Source organism: Prosopis cineraria, unplaced genomic scaffold, assembly GCF_029017545.1.
Source record: "Prosopis cineraria cultivar Desert tree isolate PC_DT_omini unplaced genomic scaffold, ASM2901754v1 PC370, whole genome shotgun sequence".
Lineage (NCBI taxonomy): Eukaryota > Viridiplantae > Streptophyta > Magnoliopsida > Fabales > Fabaceae > Prosopis > Prosopis cineraria.
Window position 1 is genome coordinate 2,982 of NW_026555697.1, and position 21,248 is coordinate 24,229.

Below are 21,248 nucleotides of genomic sequence, written 5' to 3' on the forward strand. Positions count from 1 at the left end.
GAAAAAAATTAATCATATTTATAAATTATACTCCCTCCATTTAAATTATAAGATATTTTTAAATAAAATTTTACATATTAATAAATTTATTAAATATACTTTATAATTTTTTTTAAGACAAAAATATGAACTTTTAAAAATACCCTTTATTTAATATTCAATTGATAAAAAATTATTGAAGAGAGAGAACATATGAAAAGGATAATATTAAAAAAATATTATTAATAAAACTTTATTTTTATTAAAGTATCTTATATTTCGAGACGTTAAATTTTTTTTAAAAGTGTCTTATAATTTGAGACAGATAGAATATTATTTATTTTTTATTACAATTTTTTCTTTCACTTTTCATTAAATATTAATAAAAAAATATGTTATTAAAGTATATATATGTTTAATAAGAATAAAGTTAAAAACTTATTTAATCTTTAATAAAGTTTAATATTTTTTATTTTAATTAAATATATTAAAAGAAACTTGTAAATAGAATTAAAGGAGTAGCATTTTAAAAAAAGGATTTTTTTTTAAAAGTGATCCTTAAATACTATTGTTTTTCACGAAAAATACTTCGACTTTTGTATGATAAAAAAAAAAAAGCACTTTGACAAACTCGAATGCAATATAATAACCAAACATATTTTGCGTTGAATCAATTTTAAATGCTCGCGTTGTTTGTGTGTGTGTGTGTGTGTGTGTGTGTGTTGTTTACATAGAGTTTGCCTGAACTCGAAGTAAGTAAATTATCGTATATTCATAACTTATAAAGCTTTTATACCACACTTGCAAGATTTGAATTTTTTATTTTTAGCTTTAATTAATTAATTAATTAATTTTAAGTCTTGTGATTTAAAAATTGTAATTAGAAATATATATTTTATAATAATAAAAAATTATAAATATTAATTACATATGTAAATTAATTATATTTTACTATATACTCTCCAGTCTCTCCGGTTCTTGTTATGGGGAACCTTTTAGTCATTGATGATATAACGCATTTGATGGGATATGGATCACGTGCAAAGCACGAGAGGTGAAAAATCTTGACCATAGATTTTTATCTAGTGGCTAGCAAGAAATAGGTTTATAAAAAAGTTCCTCACCTGCAAACATACAATGACAATTTATTCAAAATAAAATTTATAAAAATATAATATTTTTAATAAGCTTATTAACAACTAATTTGGACAACATATATTTTATCTAAAAGATTAATATTAATTTTTTTTATTTTTTATAAATAAACTCTCCAAATATACTCTGGATAATTTATATTTGATTTTGGTTCATATTTAAAATGTTTAACTTGTATTTTTTTAAAATATTTTTTGGAAGGTGCTAGAAAATTATCTTTATTTTTAATATTATATTTATCAAAATAAAAAATTATAAAGATTATAAAAAATTTAACATTAAGTATAAACTGTCCAGACTTTAGAGTATATCTGAATAGCCAATTTATAAAAAATAAAAAAATTAATATTAAATTGAACCATTCATATAAAATATGTATTGTCCAAATTAATTATTAACAAAATTATTAAAAATATTATATTTTTATAAATTTTTATTTTGAATAAAACGTGATTGTATGCTTGCAAATGAAGAATATTTTTATACACTTATTTCTCATTAGCCATTAGATAAAATTTATGGTTAGTATTTTTCACTTTCCATTCACGACACGGTTTCCTAGTGCACATAATCCATTTCCCATTTGACGAGTGTATTAATTACATTTTTCAATATTAATTCTCTTTAAGCTCTTTAATTATCAGAGACAATGTAATGTAAATTTAAAATTTTTTATTTAAATAAAAGTAAAGTTAAAAATTTATTTTATTTTTTAACAAAGCTAATGGCTTGATTATCTTATCTCATCATGATAAATTAATTAAAAGTGTCTTATATTATGGATGCAGCATACGACTTTGATTATTTAAAATCATGCATTTCCATTTCAGTAAAGTAGGTTTGCCTCTATATTTAGGATAAATTCTATCAAATACCAACACATGTTGGCTCAGATGAAAGGGATCTAAATTTCTTAACCATCAATTCTCGGGCTTGAATCATTAAAATCATGGGAATGGAGATGATGTGCTTAAAAGAGCTATGCCCCCTTAAAGTTTGACTCGGTTCGAATCTGAATTAGTTGAAGCTATCACTTTCGAGTAGAGTTAATACCAAGTAGGATAGGATGGAGGAGTAATATACAATGTCTGTGACTAACATGCAAGTACAATATCTCTTGATAGAATTTGGTCACAACCTTATCAGTTTTGTCAAAGGAAAAATAATGTATAAATAATTAACTAGATCAATAAGATTTAATAAATTCTTATGAAAAATAACAAAAAAAAAAGAACTAGAATAAGATTCAATTCAAAATTTTATATTATAAAAATAAAATTAAGATTTAAATAGAAATAAGGAAAAATGCATTTCAACTATATTAGTATTTCTAGCATGTTGATGAAGCGGCAGAGCGCCATGCCTGTGCCGACTTTACGCGGTGTCACCCTTGTCAACCAAAAAAATAAAGAATAAATTATATCAATCAGATAATCAAAATTTATTTAACATAAACATTATTTTTCCATAAAAATGAAATAATCAAAAACTCAACTCCGGGTAGGGTCATGTGCGTTGTACCTACTTAATTAGTAAAGTAACGAGGTTTTGCAGATTGCAATTACGCGTAAACATTCTATATAACGACTTGAAATTATTCTAGCTATAAAGCAATATTACATGTTCAAACCGTTCAATATATTGTAAGATCAATTATTGGTGCTCAAGTGTGTTGAAACTTTGGAAGTGCAATAAGCAGTGGCCATTCGAGTAAAGCATAGGATTCTTAATCTTCCTTTTTAATTCACATGTGGTTTGTCTTTTGTCGCTTTTCCTAATCACCTACGCATTCATCAGCTCACTCACAAAAAAGCCACTACACAGAACCTTCCCACTATCAGTCCCAATCGTCCCCAGGTGGGTCGCCTTGGAGGACATGTGGGTCACTGTAAGACCCTAAGTCTTAAGGTCAAAAGAACATAAGAAGGAGAAGAAGAAATAAAATCAGACTAAACAGCAGTCCATCTAAAAATACGAGTCCGTTGGGTTTGGAAAAACTTTTTTGAATTTATAAACTCCATCCTTTTTTTTTAGGTTCATTGATGCGAGACTCATAAAGATGCCTCCCATTTGAGAGGTGGCTTATGGCTTTTATAAAGTCATGAAATTTCACTCAACCTACTATGATTAAAATATTCTGCAAACAGTCTTTTCTGTGTCATTGAACTCTTGAAAACACTAATGTTATCCAATTATAAAAAACGAGCATGTTAATGGAAGGACTCATTTAGTACTGTGAGACTCATACGCACAAGCGCGCACAGAGAGAGAGAGAGAGAGAGAGGGCTACGTGTTCAAGACTCGTGTGGGAACTTTTGTCTAAAATTCTCGAGTGAGCAATGAGAAACAACGAGTGTAGCATCTGCACAAGGCATAGTTCTTTTGAAAAAGACTTCACTCTTACTTTTCTATGGGCTATTTACAGTATATAATAATATAATATACGTACCCTTTGATTTTGACTTGGAAATTTTTCACTCTTGTGCGTGGCCTTTAACAGTGATCACTCACTAACACTGAAACGTTAAGATCTCTCACTGGCAAAAAATATGGAAAAGTCTACCTTCTTATTCAGCTCGTACACACAGGGAAAAAGCATAAACTTGAGCTGCTCTAAAGTGTGATCTTCTCATCATCAAATGATCAGAACCTAGATCTACTCGTCCATGAGATTCTTGTTATCTCTATTCTTATCTCTGCCAGATTTATAGGTGACATTTAATGATGTCATAAATATATAATGTCACTAAAGCATTTGACGCCGGTACAGTCTGATTTTATTGCGGCACTAACTTTATTAAATGAACTAGTTAAAAAAGCAACCTGAGAAGGACAAGTTACGATCTTGCTGCGATAAGGATGCGAATCACGCACACAGTACAATATCGATAGGTCATTTTATTGATTCAGACTAGTTTATACAAATAGTTATAGTTATAGCTATCCAAACAACTGAAACTGAAAGAAGAGAATGAAGGTCGAAGCTAATTAAAGAGAGCTAGAGAAGATATATATATATATATATATAGCAGATCCGTTAGCTCGCTTTTTCAACATGGCGTATGAACACTGTGTCCAAATCTGGAGGAGCGAAGAACTTGTTAACGCCACGGCGATACTTGCACTTGAAAGAAGACGGCGGCTTTGGCTTCCGAGGAGCCGGCGGACACGTGGAAGGCGGTGGGATTCTGGACTCTTCTCCTGTCGGCGTCGTCAGACACTCCTGATCCGTTTCAAGCTCCTCGCCGTCGCGTGCTTTCTCCGCCGTGTAAATTGGCTTCAACGGCGCTCGTAAAGCGATTCCGGCGATGACCCATTTTTTGTTAGTAGCAGTATCCGACGATGACGACGACTCAAAGCCTCCTCCTTCCACGACCTGTGCCTTCTCAGAGAACCCCATATTTATAAACCAGAAAAACAAAAAACTGTTTCAAGATAGCGTATATATATAAAAATGGCAGGGGAATAAGGGAATAAAGATGGCTTTTTTAAGGGGTTAAAAAAGACTTTGTTCGTTTATCCTTTTTTGAGCGTGGAGGGAATAAGAATAAGGAGTGAAACCAGGAGGAAAGTGCAGAAGAACAAGGAAAGAGTGAATATGAAGATTGCTGAAGCAGGGGGAACAGTGAAAGAGATTGGAGAGAACTGTAAGATACGGTTATAAATGAAGAATGTGAGGAAGGTGAAGGTTGAGATGGTGATTGTTATAGGCCAATTGCGGGGGGAGAGAACCCGAGGAAACTCGTGAGTCGCTGACAAAGATATAGAAAACCAGAGAGAGATGGTGCAGGAAGAGGTGCCCGAGAAAATTTCTGACCGACGGGCAAGAGAGAGAGAGAGAGAGACATGAAATTTGGCGCCAAGCTCATGGGGTGTTTGGGATCAGCAGCACATCAGTCAGTTCTGAGCTATGAATGTAGGCTAAAGTCGTTAGCTTTTAAAATTGTTGCTCCTTTTTTGAAGATGCCATGTGTTTTCCCCCTTCCAGATTGATGAAAATGGAGATTTACTATCTATTTCACTGTGTGAATGTGAGAGTTTAGAATTATTTAATTAATAGAGCTTATCCGTATAACCTGTGATAATTGGATTGAGTTGATTTATTTGGAGAGCCATGTATTACAGATTTTAGTGTACTCTTGAAATTTTAAAACAACTTTACTTAAATTTTATTATAAATTTTTATATTTTTTATTAATATTTTAAGTTCTTATTTTTTTTTTCGGCGTATAGAGATTCAAAATATAAAAATATCTAAAAATTTATAACACTGAAAAAAAGGACCTATAACAAAATTAAAATAAAATATAAAGATTTAAAATTATATTTTTTTAATTTTAAATTACATTTGCGCTCAAGTTTTAAGATTTTGCATGCTTTACGTTGTCTTAAAATTTTAAAGTTTTGAGTAGATGATATAAAATTATATTTTAACTTCTTTCTCTTCTCTTCTTTTGTATTTTTAAATAGCACAAGTACATTGTAGGGAAATATTATATCTTTCATGACTTGTAAATAATATTACTTATCAAAAAATTATGTTATATTGTACGATAAATTACGTTATTTATTTTGACATTATTTTTAGAATCAGGAGTATATTACTTTGTCGAGTGTAAAGGGAGAGTTTCTCTCAATTTGGTTTGCTCCATACATGGAGTTTTAGTTTGCCCCATATATATAGAGTTGATTATTAAATGTTATGAATATTTTTTAGGCATAGAAACAATTTTATACAGCTAATAATAATTAATTCATATATTCATTATCTTCTAATCTCATGATATATGTCAATTTTAATGGGATTAAAATAATGAATATTTTGAAGTTTTAATTTTAAAGTTTGAAGTGAAGTAATAATAAAAAGACACACATTCAACCATATCAAACTTGTCCAATTAATTAAGTAATACAAGTTTCTCTTTATTTTTAAAGTGAGAGTTTGAGAGAGATTTGAATCCTCTCCACACCTTCTCTCAATACTTGCCTCCATACTTGATTACATTCATTTAATTATTTATTTGATTTGATGGTATATAAGATCACTAACGATAACATTAAAATAAATATATTATTCATTTAATATATTGTTATAAAGGAGAATTATGATACTCTCTCTGTTAAAAAATATAATGCATTTATTAAGGAGTTGGATATTTAAAAATGTAAAATATTTTTAGTCTTTTGAGATGTAATTATTGTCTTATTTTTTAAAAAGTGTCTTCATTAATGAATAATTTTATATTTACTATAGGGTGTTTAATAGAGGTAAATAAAGAAATATATGATTAATTTAAAAGTAGGTAACTACTGTATTGAAAGATGAGATTTAGTTAAAAATGCCTTGCATTTTTTAACGAAGGGGGTACTAGTTTCAAAAGTCTTTAAGTGATAATAATAGTGAATAATATATTTATTTTAAGGAACAATCACACTTAAGAATCACTTAAATAAATTATTTGTAGATAAAAACTAATACAGAATTGATTGTTGTTAAAATGGGTACATGAATTTGTTTTTTTTAATAAAACTCATTGTTATTCTTTATTTACAATTAATTTGTCTAAGTAATCATTGAATGTGAATCTCCCTTATTTTATTATCATCATTAGCAATTTTACAAAAATCAAATAAATAATTAAATAAATATATGTAATCTGATATAGAGGCAAGTATTGAAAGACAGTATAAAGAGGATTCAAATCTGCCTTGCTGCTAGGTTTGATGTTTTTTCCTTCTTCGCCCATAAATCCGTACACACCCACACAGACGCTCATGATATGAATTCTGTAAGTACCCAAGGTTTATTTATTCATAACTGAGTTCTTGTAATTTTTTTTTTTAACTAAGGTTTCGATTTATAAAAATCATTGCATTTTCAAATGAATAGGAAAATCTTGGTCAAGTCATTTTCATTATTGACCAAGCGGCCCATGTTATTCTCCATTGTTATCAAAATTCAAGGCCCTTTTCGTAATTTGTGTTATCAAGATTTTGAAGAGCAATTTCCCCTTTCATTTTTTGTTTTAAAATTTTAGAGCCATGTGAGGACTGAGGAACATCATAGTGTATCCATTTGTGCCTCATGTTCTCCTCTATCCACTCACTTGAAACGTGGATTATTTAATTTCCTGCATCCATGTCTTATTATGTATTGTTATCTTCCTAGATACATGAACGCAACCTCAATTTTTTTTTTTTTAAATTCAACAAGATATGGTCAGATATGTGATTAGATGGAGGATTTGATATTCAATTGTTGTATGATTTGTTTTATTCAATTGTTGTATGATTTGTTTTATAATGAAATATATATTACAACTGATCATCCAAATTCAAAAATCCCATTTCACTTTTAATGATAATCATTGAATAATTTATAACCTCAGTCTCAAAGCACTTGAATTCTCTTAATCAAGGATTTAAAAACTTAACTAGTTATTGAACCAAATAAGATAATGATTCAATAATTAGTAATTTGATTGTCATCAAACTAGTTATGATTAATTTAATACAGGGATAGTAAAAATTTTAACCTTTTAAATTTGTTTTAATTATTGATTTGATCTCTAAATTATCACATTAACACTTTATATTTTGAAACGCAAATAAACTTTTAAATTAATTTAATGTGTAATATAAGTTGGTAACCTGACTTGTATATAGCTCAAGAATAACAAGTTAGTTCTTAAATCACTTTAATTTTTATCAATGTAGTTTGCTATGCTTCACTTTGTTATTTTGTTTTTTAAAATTGAGTTTGTTTTTTCCTACATAAACAATTACATTTTTTTTTCATTAATCTATATCACTACTATTAACATTGCATTTTCTGTGTTAGTAAATTTTAATAATATTACATTATTTTTAAATAATATGTACCAAATAATAATCATTGAGACTAACTCAAGTGATTAAGTTAACAAAAATTAAATTTGATAGACCAAATCAATAACAGAAACAAATTTACAGAGCTAAAAATTTTATTATTTCTTTAATGTATTTATAATTTTACATGAAAATATAACATTAGGCGCGGATACTAAGCAGATTCCCTGGTGGTTCGATTTTTCTCAACAGCTTCTTGTTATCTAGCTATAATTGCAATAAAGGCATTTGAGGTTTAGGTCAGAGGAACGGTTGATTTTTCAAACTCTTGATATAAATAACTACGGAATTTGGTCATAAATAATAGGAAGAATGATAAATAAAAATTTTATAAAAAGATTAATATTAAATTATAATTTTTCAACTTTCAGTATCCTTCTACCATATTTCAATATTAAAATTTTATATTTTATATTAATATTCTTAAAAAGTACTTATTTGCCGTTCTCGCTGAATAATATCAATTTCAACTAGTAGGAAATGATGACATAATATATGAAAGAAATGCTTGGCATCATGTTATGTAGTTTTAAAAAATCCGGTTGATCTGATAAAATAAATATGGACATCTATCTAACATTCAACTGGTTGATCTGATAAAAATCTGGTTAATCTGGTTGTCTTTTACACATTTTTTCCCCAAAGAGACGTTTTCAAAATGACATCTTCTGAAGCGAGCAATTGAAGAAAGTAATCATCATACACTGCTTGGAAATATGTTAAGGACTTAAGGTACCCCTTAGCAGAACTAGTCAAGCACTTTCTTTAGACCAATTTCTTTTTTCAGTGTTTAAAGAAATAACATTTTTTTTAATTATTCACGAAAATCTTTTTATTAAAAGCAATCATGTTCGAAACACAATAAAACATTAATTATGAACAGAATTTGAATTTGAATTTGTTATATTATGAGTGATCAATTCCTTCTATTTGACCCCATTCTATTAACTAAAATAATAATAATAATAATAACAATTCTTTATTGATAAATGAATGAAACATGACTCATAAGTAATTTGCTATTAACGTCAGACAATTCAACAGTGTGTGTATGCGAGAAAGAAAGGAGGCGCAAACAAACAAGAAACAGCTGTAGGCTTCAAAGCTACTTTTAAAATGTCTTATATTCCATTACTTTTTATCTTCATCACCACGCCTTTACAACTTCGAAAAAGCACCCCTGCTCAGAGCCTCTGGATTTTCTCCGTCTATTTTCCACATGGATCACAATAATGATTGGAAGCTATGAACTTGAATATATCACAAGTTGCACTATTCAAAAATTTAAGAAGAAAAAAAATGTAGTCCCAAAATTTTTACTCAATTATCAATTTAATCATTTAACTTTAAATCAAAACAACCCAATCCTTATAATTTCTTGATTTGAAATAATTCAGTTTTTATAATTTTTTGACTTGATATGATTCAATTGTTATAATTTCTCAACTCAATATGTTATAAGAATTGAATTTTATTGAGTTAAAATTTAAAAATTAAACTGATAATTGAGAGAAAATTTAAGGACAAAAAGTTATATAATCCTCAAATTTCTTATAACATACAGGAAACAGGAAACACATGTAGCTGTAGATAACACTAGCTCCACACTTCTGGTGGACTCAAGGTGAATCATACTGTCTCATATATATATTGATATACTGATTTGCTATAATCAGACTCCACAACAATCATAAGTACACTCTTCTCGGTTTGCATGAATTTTGCCATTGTTATGTATAATGATGTCCATGGGCTAGTTCAGGTTGAGTTTGCCTTACAACCGTGGTTTTAAAATTTGACGTTGACATTCAGAATTTGTTATCTCCAGTAAAGGAAAGGTAGATTCTCTGTGTGCAGAAAATGTCATGCTTTTTTGAAGGGCATGGATTGACCAGCACACAGAAGCGTATAAATATGAATAGAATGTAAACTCAAGGTGAACTGATTACATCCTCGAATAACCTCTATGGTCTTCATATTGCTCCCTGAACTCATCATTGAACTTTTTGAAACAATCCATAATAGCAGGCATGTCTTCCACAGCTGGTAAAATAGTGCTCAAATGGAACACCCTATATAAGCACATAAGTTCCAAGCATTAAAAGTTGAATAACTGAGGAATATCGGTTTTATTACGCAAGATGGTGGAGAAATAACTGAGTTATCAAGTCATTACTCATTACCCTTCTTTCTGCCCAAATCCTGAACCAGGAACAGTGGATATGCCAGTGGCTTCTAAAAGCTTGAGACAATAGAAAACATCTGGGGCCTTTCCAGCTTGTTTAGCAGCCTCTATTGCTCTTGGAGGTAATCGTATTTGAGGGAATGAATACATAGCACCTGAAACGCGATTTGGTTGATGATCAATGCATTACCTCGGACATGATTTTCAATAACATCAGAAGCACAAGAAAATATCACATTCCACTGGGAAGCTCCATCGAAGTGTACTACCTTCTGTAAAATTACAGACAAGATTCCTGCAGCTGTTGAATCCATCAGTCATTAATCTCGCTCTTCTCCTCAGTGATTCGAGTATTCCTTTGCCGTATATTACATCATAATAGTTAATTCAGATTGTATTTAATGGAAAGCGTGTTTTAAATTTCTCATGTTCATGCATGACCTATCAAGAAAACCAGAGCCAACTAGAGGGAAATTTGACTCCCAGCAAATGAGTCATATAGTCATTACCTTTCCCTAACAAACTGGTCATAAGATATATCTCCAGGTTTCGGTGGATTCACCATCAGCCCCATCTGTACAACAAGGAAGACAAGGGAAGATAGGTTGGAGGTACTCCTTAAGATTATGGTCCCAACAATTGGGTTCATACAAAAATATCATATCATAAAACATTCAATCCAGCTTACAAATACCTGTGCTGGGACATTTGGACTGAGGGAGATTGATGCAACTTTGAAGATCTCATCAACTGTCTGCAAAAGGACGTGAGAATCCAAGAAAATCATCAACCGAGTAAATAAGAGTAAAGAATTGAAGTACCACGGCAACTTAGTTTCGAGAAATAACATTTCACATGGCACTGACAGAGATGTATTTCTAGGTCAATGTCACAGACAACATTGCTAACAATGTAAAATTTGGAGAAATTACAGTCGCTGAAATTTAAAAAAAAAATTAATAATATTCAGGCCTTTCTGAATTTCATGTTTCCACCACTCCATGTTCTAACTCAAGTTCCTCACAACTTCAAAGAACTTGCCAAGACATACCTCTGGAGGAATGTTGGTCAATTCAAAATATCCACCCCTCTGTCCACATTCACCCCAATATCCTTTTGACACCGTGTGAAAAGAAACAAGCTGGAGTTCCTTGCTTATTGATGGCCCCATATCCATCAAAGCCTATTTGAGGAGAAAAATATGGTATTAACTGTTAATATCAGGGGCAAAACTGCAGATTAGTGGCACAACAAAGTATACCTTTTTAGCACTAATAAAGGGTCGTTCATCTTGATATATGTTCTGTTGGTAAACCTCATCTCCAAGCAACACTAGATTTTCTTGATAACAGAAACTCAAAACCTCTCTTAAATTTGCTTCACTAAGGCATTGACCAGTAGGGTTTCCGGGATTTATGATCACCATTGCTCTAACTTGATCATCCATCAGTTTATAAGAAACTAGATAGCTTCCTTTAGATAAAGTAAAAGCATGAAAAGATATTAAGTGACTTAGAAAATGAAAATGACAAATCAGAAGTGGATTGAGTTTTGAAACTCATATTTACATCACATGAAAAAAACTAATTGGAAAATAAAAGTCCCACATCTAAAAGTAGTGAGAAAGATTTGGGTATATAAACTTGTGGCAAACATAATAAACTGGTTTAAGCTATCTTGGTGATCTGGACAAGCCACATAAGCCTATACAAAACTTGATATGGTATGAAAACCTACCACAAGATTCAAGAAACGACATTAAGAAAGATGAAGGGTATAGAAGTTTGCAGTAGTCCTAACAAACTAGTTTAAGCTATTCTGGTGATATAGACAAACACAAGCACATGCCTATGTAAAACTTAATAAAAATAAACCATCATGTGTGATTGAGGTGCCGAAGAAAATACAGTTTCACGAAACGGGTCGTTATACTTATATTTGACCACATTGTTTGTCACTCACAATCAACCATCTTTTTTTTTTTTTTTTGTTTCACCTTTTCATTTCTTCTGTCACCGCAAGAAGGTCCTTATAGGTTTAAATTGGGAAACAGAATGGTTTACATCATGCCAGCAAAGCCAGAGACATACTGTTATTACTTTATAACGAGCCTGAGAAACTGACTGGCGAATTTCATATATATCAAGGCCCCAGTTTGCTGTCTCTTCAAGATAGTACGGTACCAGCGTACCACCAAAGAGAGCAATTGTTGCTGAGTAGAGTGGATATTGTGGGACAGGAACCAAAATCTGGAAACAAGTGTTGGAAATTACTTTGAAATTGAACTTGAAAGAAAGAAAACTGGGGCACCAAGAAGATAAAGGCTAGATTACCCCATCCCCTTGCCCTCGGATGACAGTTTGTAAAATCTGCATCACAGCCTTGCTGGCACCATCGGTGAGATAAATGAGCTCTGGATCACTGTAATGGAGCAAGAATCAATTAATCTCTCACCAAACAACTTGCAAACTAACCTTAAACCCTACAAATATTTTAACAAAAATATATTAAGAAAATAAATGATGCACTATGAATCATAAGTACCTTGGATAACCATCACGTTTTTGTATGAATTCAGCAACTTCCTTCCTTACTCCTGGTATGCCTCGAGAGTCACTGTAAGCAGCTACAAGATATATCATTAGTTTTGCAGTCATTAGTGGACAGCTTCAATATCACAGGCAAGCCTGACCTCCTCAATATGTTTCCAGGGAGAAGAATATGGTAGCAGCAAGAAAGATTTGCAGATTAAAAAAAGATACTGCTACACCTCCTCAATATGCTTCCTACTTGAAAAACTTCTTTTAACAAACTAAACATTAAGCAACTGACAACTCTCTAATTAATTCACACAGAAAATGCAACTTAGCATTTCAAAGGCCAGCTTAAATTATCAGAATCAGGACTACAAGCTAGTCTATATAGTGACACCCACTTGAGACTCAGAAAGGATAGATTGAGAATTAAGGAGTGTTATACTTTAAAGGAGAACCAAAATATGTCACATTGGGCCACATTATCTTCACTCTATGATTCAGTATAAAGCATTAAATGTAGTAGAAACAATACCGAGACCACCAGGGGTCATTCAAAGATAATGCTTAGCTCTTGCAATTGCATCAGCAGGGAACAGCAGGCCCACATTAGGATCTCAAGAAGAAATGGAGACTGGCACAAAGCAACAACCTGCAACAGAAAAATTGACTGAGGTTCAACATTATCAACAAACACAGCAGTTCCACATTCCAACAAATAAGAGGATGTTTCAATCTTGAATTTAAATATGTTAAGAGATAGGGCCAAACAAAATTCTATGTAGCAATGTAAACCTGGAGGGGGAAGTCAATGGTCTCTGCCCCAGAGCATGTGGATTACCAACATTTGTGAATATAATCTGTCAAATAAAAAAATGAGTTTGTGGACTATAACTGGGAGTACAAATATAGATAAACACATAATAACAAGAAAGCAAATATATGTGCCTGTGTCATTCCCCCCACCCCAACATATACGTTTTTGCATCTACATTTATAGGATTTGCAAGCTGACAATACAGATAATTAGGCTATGTTTACACACAAGCATATAGAAAAAGAGAAAATTCTTTTTACAAAACTCCACTTTAAGTAAATGAAAGTTGAAAATATAAAAAATATTATCATATTTCATTTGAAACAGAAAAGAAGTCTGACAGGAACTACTAATTTGACTAATGTGATACTTATTTTTATTGAATGCATCAGGAGGGTTCAAACTTTGACCTCTACCCACCTGCACCCCATCCAACCCTTAACACTCAAGCTAAACCCAGGTGGCTTACTAATGTGATACTTTCGATGAGTGAGAATTAGGAAACTAATTCGACTAACTTGACGTTTAGGCCATCTAAGAACAATAACTAGGTATAGTGAAGTCATAGTTATAAAGTTTCAAAGGGAGAATAAATGTAAGCACGTAGCCATGTCAGGAAAGGTTGATGATTTTCCTTATGAACATGCCAACATGCTCAACAAAATGCGCGGACTACTCTGATAAAAAAAAGAATCTATGAATAATTTGCAATTACAGCCATCCAGTTAAATCATAGCCGACATCCTTCCTCTAAAAATTTGGTAATAAATTACCTTCTTTCCTTCCTTTTGAAGCTCAGAAGCTCGAAGGTATAATTCACCTCTAACAGCATATTGAGCCTTCTTTACATTTTCATTTATTGACTCATGGTCTAAGGATTTTGGAGGCATGGTGAAGCAGAAGAGTAAGTCTGGATGTCAACAAATATGAAGAAGCCAAAATTAAGAAACAAGTTAAGCCAATTCCCAACGTGAATAATTCAAAGAAGGAATTAGACCAGTATCGTGTTGATTCAAGAAAAATAACCACATAATGATCACATATTCTTTCACATGCAAAATGTCGTGAAATGGTATTATAGGAATGCCACGGTAATCTTATTGATTCTTCATATTTGAATACTGGAACTAAGTTAATTAATGAATGAAACACTGAAATGCAAGATATAGATACTCACGATTAGACTCATTGATTTCCATCCTCTTTCTAAATCATGGAGTTATCAACCATCACATATAGGGTATTCCAAGGCAAATAGCGCACTCAATATGCAGAAAGAAATGCAGCAGCAACAAATTTGCAACAACATAGAGAAAACAGAGCTAAGCCATATAAATAGAGAAGCAGAAGAACATAGTATCACAATTCAGTAAACTACGACCCCAAGTCAAACAGAAGGTAAAAGAAAGAGTTTTCGCCGGATGAATGTTATCGAACATAATGAGCACACGAACATGTACTCCGTTTAGAAATAACAAATACGGTTGCATACATCCGTAGAAAATCGTCGTTTACAGATTGCCCATATCACAAAACGACGCAAAACTTGCGGTGGAACAATGGAACTTTGTTGTTTGATTATAAGAATCGACAAAGGTCGATGAAAATGATGTGCATCAAAGAAAATCACAGTCCAATAGCAACAGAGTCCCTTACCCAATCCAGACAACTGAAAAACCCCTTCAAATGTGAGGAAGCGGACCGAAAGGACAACAATTATGAAGTGAGTATTCCCGTGGTAATAACCACCGCCCTCAAATACATACCCAGGTCACATAAAACGTAAAAGATTCAGTCTTTTCGCTTCCATATTGCTAATAGGCCTCTGAAGATCGACTATATTAGAGAGTGAGTACCTGGTTCTGGATTCTGTTGTTGGTCAAGAGAATCGCGCTTTGAAGTCTGAAGTGGGAAACGCAATAGTTTTTGGCATGTACTTGTAATACGTGTCTGAAACTATTTTGTCTTCCATGTAATGAGTGTGCACGTGGCTGCGGCTGTCAAATTCACGAGTTTGATTGTAACGTGAACTCGAATTACAAAGTCGGATGAGAAACTTATTAGAATTTATCTTTATTAATAAATATTTATTAAAATATATAATTAAATAATTAAAATATAAAATATGATTATAATTTGATTTAAATATATTTTAAATATAAGTTACTGAAATTAAATATATTTACATTGATAGATTACCATATAAAACATAAAAATTTTAAAATAGGGGGGTAACTTATTTTTGATATTTTTTGTTTTCTTTTTTTATTAATATTAGTATTTGCTTTTTAAGTTTCTCTCTCTTTGAATTTGGTCCTATTACTTTATGAATTGAGTTCCACATAGTATATACTTAATTTGTTCAATTTAATAAAAAATCAACGAGTTTAATAGATTTAATCAAGATTATATCTAGTCCGAATTTATAAATTAATTGACATGATTTTATAAGTTATAAATGTAAAAATGATAAACTTAAGAGTTTGACCAAGTTTATATTTAGCTCGAATTTATAAGTGAGTTGACACGATTATGTGAGCTAGAAACTTAAAAACATTAAATTCAAAAGCCAATTTACAATTTTAACAACTATAGCTGCAATAGTTGGTGAACAAACACAATAGCAACTAAAGAGAGAAACGTAGTGAAAGATAGCAACTTGGGAAGTTAATTTCCTTTCTTTTTTCCTGCCAAGAAATAAATAGAGTAATAAACTCTTATATATGTTGATAAATTTTAAGAAAATTAATATTAAATAATTATAAATCTCAACAACAACAATCATCTTAATTATTTTTTTATCAGTCAAAGAAGTTAAAGCTATAATTTTTTTTGAGTTAAAAGATAGAATAATGAGAAATTTAAATCCCATCACCTATAATAAGATTCTAAATTTTAAATAATGTAATGCTATGTTTGGATACATATAAATTTAGATTTGGATTTAAGCTAAATCTATTGTTTGGGTAATTAAAAATATATGAATTTGGATTTGACCCAAATTTGAACCCAAGTCCTGCTTTAATATCTTTGTAATTTGAAATCCTTTCTAAACTCTTATTATTTCAAATCTTAACTCAATCTCTTTTGTAATTTGACCCATATTCATAAAGGCTTGATCGACCTGCTATTGGCAATTAGATCAAACCGTCGAAGCTGACAGAACCAAGCCTTTACCATTAAATTTGACCAAATTTTTGTTGTTGATTAGGATTGCACCCTCGACACCAATCGAGACCAAATGGCCGACTCCTATTGAGACCGAATCGCTTGCCCCGGTAGGGATCGAAGTGTAGGCGACAATCTAGATCAGACAACCAACTTTCATTGAGACTAGACTACCGATATTAACTTGAACCGAATGGCTGACTTCCATAAGGATTATACCATCAGTGATGATCCAAACAAACCCCCAACTTTCACTAAGCTAACTTCCATTGGGATCGCACCCCCACGATCGTAGCACTAGGATTGCACCACTAGTAACGATTAGGATCGAAAGTCTAGCTTCCATCGGGACCTAACTGAAGGTAACGACCAGAATTGGATAACCAACTTTCATTGGGATCGGACCAACGATGATAATAGGGACCAAATCGATGATGACAACTAAAACAATATGACCGACTTCCATTGGGATCGAGCGACCTATACTAAATAGGATAAGATGAACTCTTGCGACCAGGATTAGATTGTTGGCACTGACTATGACCAGATCGTTAGTGGTTCGATCTTGGTTGAAGTCGCCAGTCTGATCTCGATTAAAGTTTTCAATCTAGTCAATGTGGGAATCGGTTATTCGATCTTGATTGCAGGCACAATCTCAATTGACAATGGAAATTTGGTCCCAGTCTCCTCTCAATTAAAGCTGGCTACCCTATCTAGGTCGTCGCTATTGGCCTGGTCCCGATCATCTCCAGGTTGAAGTCAACTGCCCCGTCCTAATGGTCGCTGTTGGTCCAATCTTGATGGAAGTCGACCGTTTGATCTCGATCATTGACATTAGTTTGGTCTTCATGGAAGTCAGCTATCCAGTCCAAGTTGTCGTCGTTGGTCCGGTCCCATTAGAAGTCGATTCTCTCATCCCAGTCATCGTCGTTGGTTCGATCCTAACGAAAGTTGGCCGTTCGGTTTCAATCATTGCCGATGCTACAGTCCCAATTGGCATTGACATTTAGTCCCAATGGCAGTTGGCTATTGGATCGTCAACTTTGACTTAGAACGGATTGTTGACGCCGTCAAAGTTTCTTTTTAATTTAAATATAAAATTTAAAATTTAGAATTTTACGTTAGATTCAAACAAAAAATTTTAATATTATAATTTAAAATTTTTATATCATCCAAACAAAAAATTTATAATCTATATATTTTAAATGTGAGATTTCAAATACAAAATTTAAAATCTAAATTTTTAACTTAAATTCATTCATCCAAACATAACCTAAATGTAAACAGGCACTTAGCATTCATACGAAGATAAAAATATTCATCAATTCCTTTCCTTTTCATTAGAAAAAGCTTGCTTTGTCAATTTTGTAACTGTAACATCCTTCCTTAAAGCCATTTAACGACAATCGAAGATCCTAAAGAGATTTATCTATTTCCCGTCAGCCCCTAGACTTGGCATCCATTTCCTCTCCCATTTCTTCAACGTTTCTCCATTGCTAATTCACCAACAGAGACGTTCAAGAATTCTTTGCCTTCCAAGATGCTTAACCTAGCCTGGAAATTAAGCTTTATAACCTTATCTTACCTCTAGAAAAGTAGATTCCTTTAAGAATCTTCTATCATATATCTTCTAGATTTTGTAACTAATAGCCTCTCTTATCTGAATCTTCCATCATATATCTTCTAGATTTTGTAACTGATCCAATCTGAATCTGAGATTTTTGCCCCATTATCTTCTAAAAGACAAAAACTTTATTCAAGTTAGTGAATCTTGAAAATTTTAAGGCCACGTTCCATGGAAACCCAGATTACCGATAACAACGCATGCAAGCAATATTCATTAACAACGTTCAAGATTTTGAATTGAAAATAAATTTCTATTCTCCAATAGATTTCATTGTCAGATTAAGTTTGGTTATTCCCTGGAAATGTTCTGAAAGTTGTTTCTTTCTTTCTTTCTTTCTTTTTATTGGAAAGATGAAATCCCATTAATCAAGGCAAAGTGTTAACATCCAAATAAGCATTACAATCTGACAAAAGTAAACGAAACGAAGGGGGAAGAGGAGACAAATCCTATCTCGTAGGGCACAACCCCTTGTGACATTCTTGAGCCAATCATTCACTAGCTAAATTAGCATTCTTAGAGATCCAAGACAAGGACCACGAGGGATTATCCAGCAGAAGATCACGTATGTCTTCTATGAGAGTAGAGCAAGTGCTCAAGTGAAAGAAGCGTGAGTTTATATCTCCCCATAATTTACTCTAGGACGTGGGAACCAGTATCTTCATTCTAGTCGCCTTCATAACACCGTCTAAGTCAGAGCAGAATTGGACTGATGAGAATTGCATTGTTACCAAAGTGTTGTTTGCTCCATTTTAGTATGGCATCTTTGATCTTAATGAGGTTGCAGTTGAAACACTCAATTTCTTCATGTAAATTAGGCCGAAGAGAATCCTAGTTCTCGTTGATGACTTAGAGGAGTTTTGGGTGGTCAAGCTAGAAAAGCTCAAATGGGAAGCATTTAGGCTCTCTATTTTCACTAGCTTCAATATTTAGAAGGAGCGGTGAGTGATCAGAACCAACTGGGTCAAGCACAAGTAGGGAGGCGTTACGATGGTTCTCTAGCCAACTAATATTAAGATGTTCTCTAATAAAGCCATCTTCATCTTGGTTATTAGCCTAAGAGAATTTTGGGCTACTATAGTCAAGATCCATCATACCTCAGGAGTCTATGAACAAGTGAAAAAGTTCAGCAGTTTTAGGGAGGAAAGAGCGCCCTCCTTGCTTCTTGTGACAGTAGAAAAGTTCATTAAAATCACCCAGGCAAATCTAGGGAGAATTATCGCTTGGATTAAGACGTAGCATTTGTCTCCACCAAAAGCTTTTCAATTCCTCTCTATGTAGGCTATAGACAAATGTAAAGATACATTTAGTGCGAAAAGGACCACTATGAACTGTGACATGGAAAAAGTTTTAAGTGGCTATATGAATATCAAGAGAGACATTAGAGGTCCACAAAAGACATAGACATCTCGAGCATCCTTGTGGATCCAAAGAGAGATCCGAATCAAAACCACGTTCTTGGCGGAGATGCTCAATTTTATTGAATTTCATCCTTGTTTTGAAAAAGAAAACTATAGAGGGCGTGCGTTTGTTGCAGAAGAATTTGAGATGACTCTTCATCAGAGCTGCTCCTCAACCCTGACAATTCCACGCTAAGAGACTCATGGTTTCTTGGTGGTCCTTGAAGGCGAACAACCAAGCCGCTCGGATGTAGCAGCTAAAGCAGGGGTAGAGAAGATGATCGAGTTAGAGAAATCACCTCTGATGGGCACTTCGACTAAAGCATCAAAATCAATCTTTGAAGCCTTCAGATTGTGCTTTTTCCTTGCTATCGGCTTTACTTCACAGGGCTCTTACCCTTGGAGAATTTACAGGCAGCTTCTGAAATTAAACCTTTCACTGCGCTTTTATTGATAGTCGTATTACAATCTAGTTTCTAGAAGCGCTTCGGATCAGGCGAGGGCCAATCTTCCCCTGCTGGATGATTGAAGCTGACCTTTTCAAGCTGTTGTTAAGGTTTTCTTCAATAACAATAGGAGCTTCAGGAAGAGTCAAGAGCATTATACTTGGGCCAATCTCGTCCTCTTGCGGGAGCTCAACATATGTAGTATTTAACATTTGTGGTCTCTAGTGCACCTGAGTGCATTAGACTCGGTTAGTTTGGTAAATCTGATTTGCTCAATTTGAATATTTCCAGACGTGTTCTCAATTTTCTCACCATGATCACTCCATCAAAAATAAGAAGCAATCAGCTTCTAATTTTAGAATCTAAATTTTAATGACTAAAACGCCTAATAATGCAATCATTGATTCTAGAAGGTCGAGCGACAGATTTATAAGTAGAAACTGCAATCCTCCTTCTTTTTCTTCTTTTTTTTTTTTTTTTTTTTTGCTAGCAAGAAACTGCAATCTGCACGAAGATATTAATATGCACAGCATTTTCGTTTTTTGAGGTTAAAATTGCAAGAATTCAACTTAAGAGGAAAAGAAGGGTGAATGGAACTTTTAGTTCCTTCAATTATTAAATTAAATTGATGTTTTAAATTTAATTAGTTTAAATTTTATCTATTTAGTTTCTTATTTATTTTTTAAATTATTATGCTTGTCATTTAAGATTTAAAACATAAAGTTACTCTCAAACTAAACTATTGTGTGAAAAATTTTGATGGTTTGGCATATTAATCTACTCTCTCCAATCTTATTTATAAGATATCTTTTAAAAATAATTTTTATTTTAAAATATAAGATACTTTATAATAATTAAATTATTTTTTTAATTTTACCTCTCCTTAATTAGCGTGAAGATATTTAATGTAGTTATGTTATTATTTAAAATCAATGATAAAAATAAAAGTACTTTTCACTTTTTTATGATATCAAAAAAAATTAATATTTTTTAATATGCGTGAAACGGTTGAAAGTGTCTTATAATAAAAATTAAAGTAAGTAATTCCTTAT

At 32.2% G+C, this 21,248-nt stretch overlaps 1 protein-coding gene and 1 pseudogene across 1 annotated transcript; both read right to left on the bottom strand.

The window, feature by feature from the left end:
• Positions 1–4,012: 4,012 nt before the first annotated feature.
• Positions 4,013–4,990, bottom strand: LOC129296635 (cyclin-dependent protein kinase inhibitor SMR6-like). The gene has a single exon (XM_054935224.1). It carries the CDS (start codon positions 4,532–4,534, stop codon positions 4,172–4,174), a length of 363 nt encoding a protein of 120 aa, XP_054791199.1. The 5' UTR covers positions 4,535–4,990; the 3' UTR covers positions 4,013–4,171.
• A 4,485-nt stretch (positions 4,991–9,475) lies between these two features.
• LOC129296634 (glutamate--glyoxylate aminotransferase 2-like) lies at positions 9,476–14,448 on the bottom strand (annotated as a pseudogene).
• Positions 14,449–21,248: the final 6,800 nt, after the last annotated feature.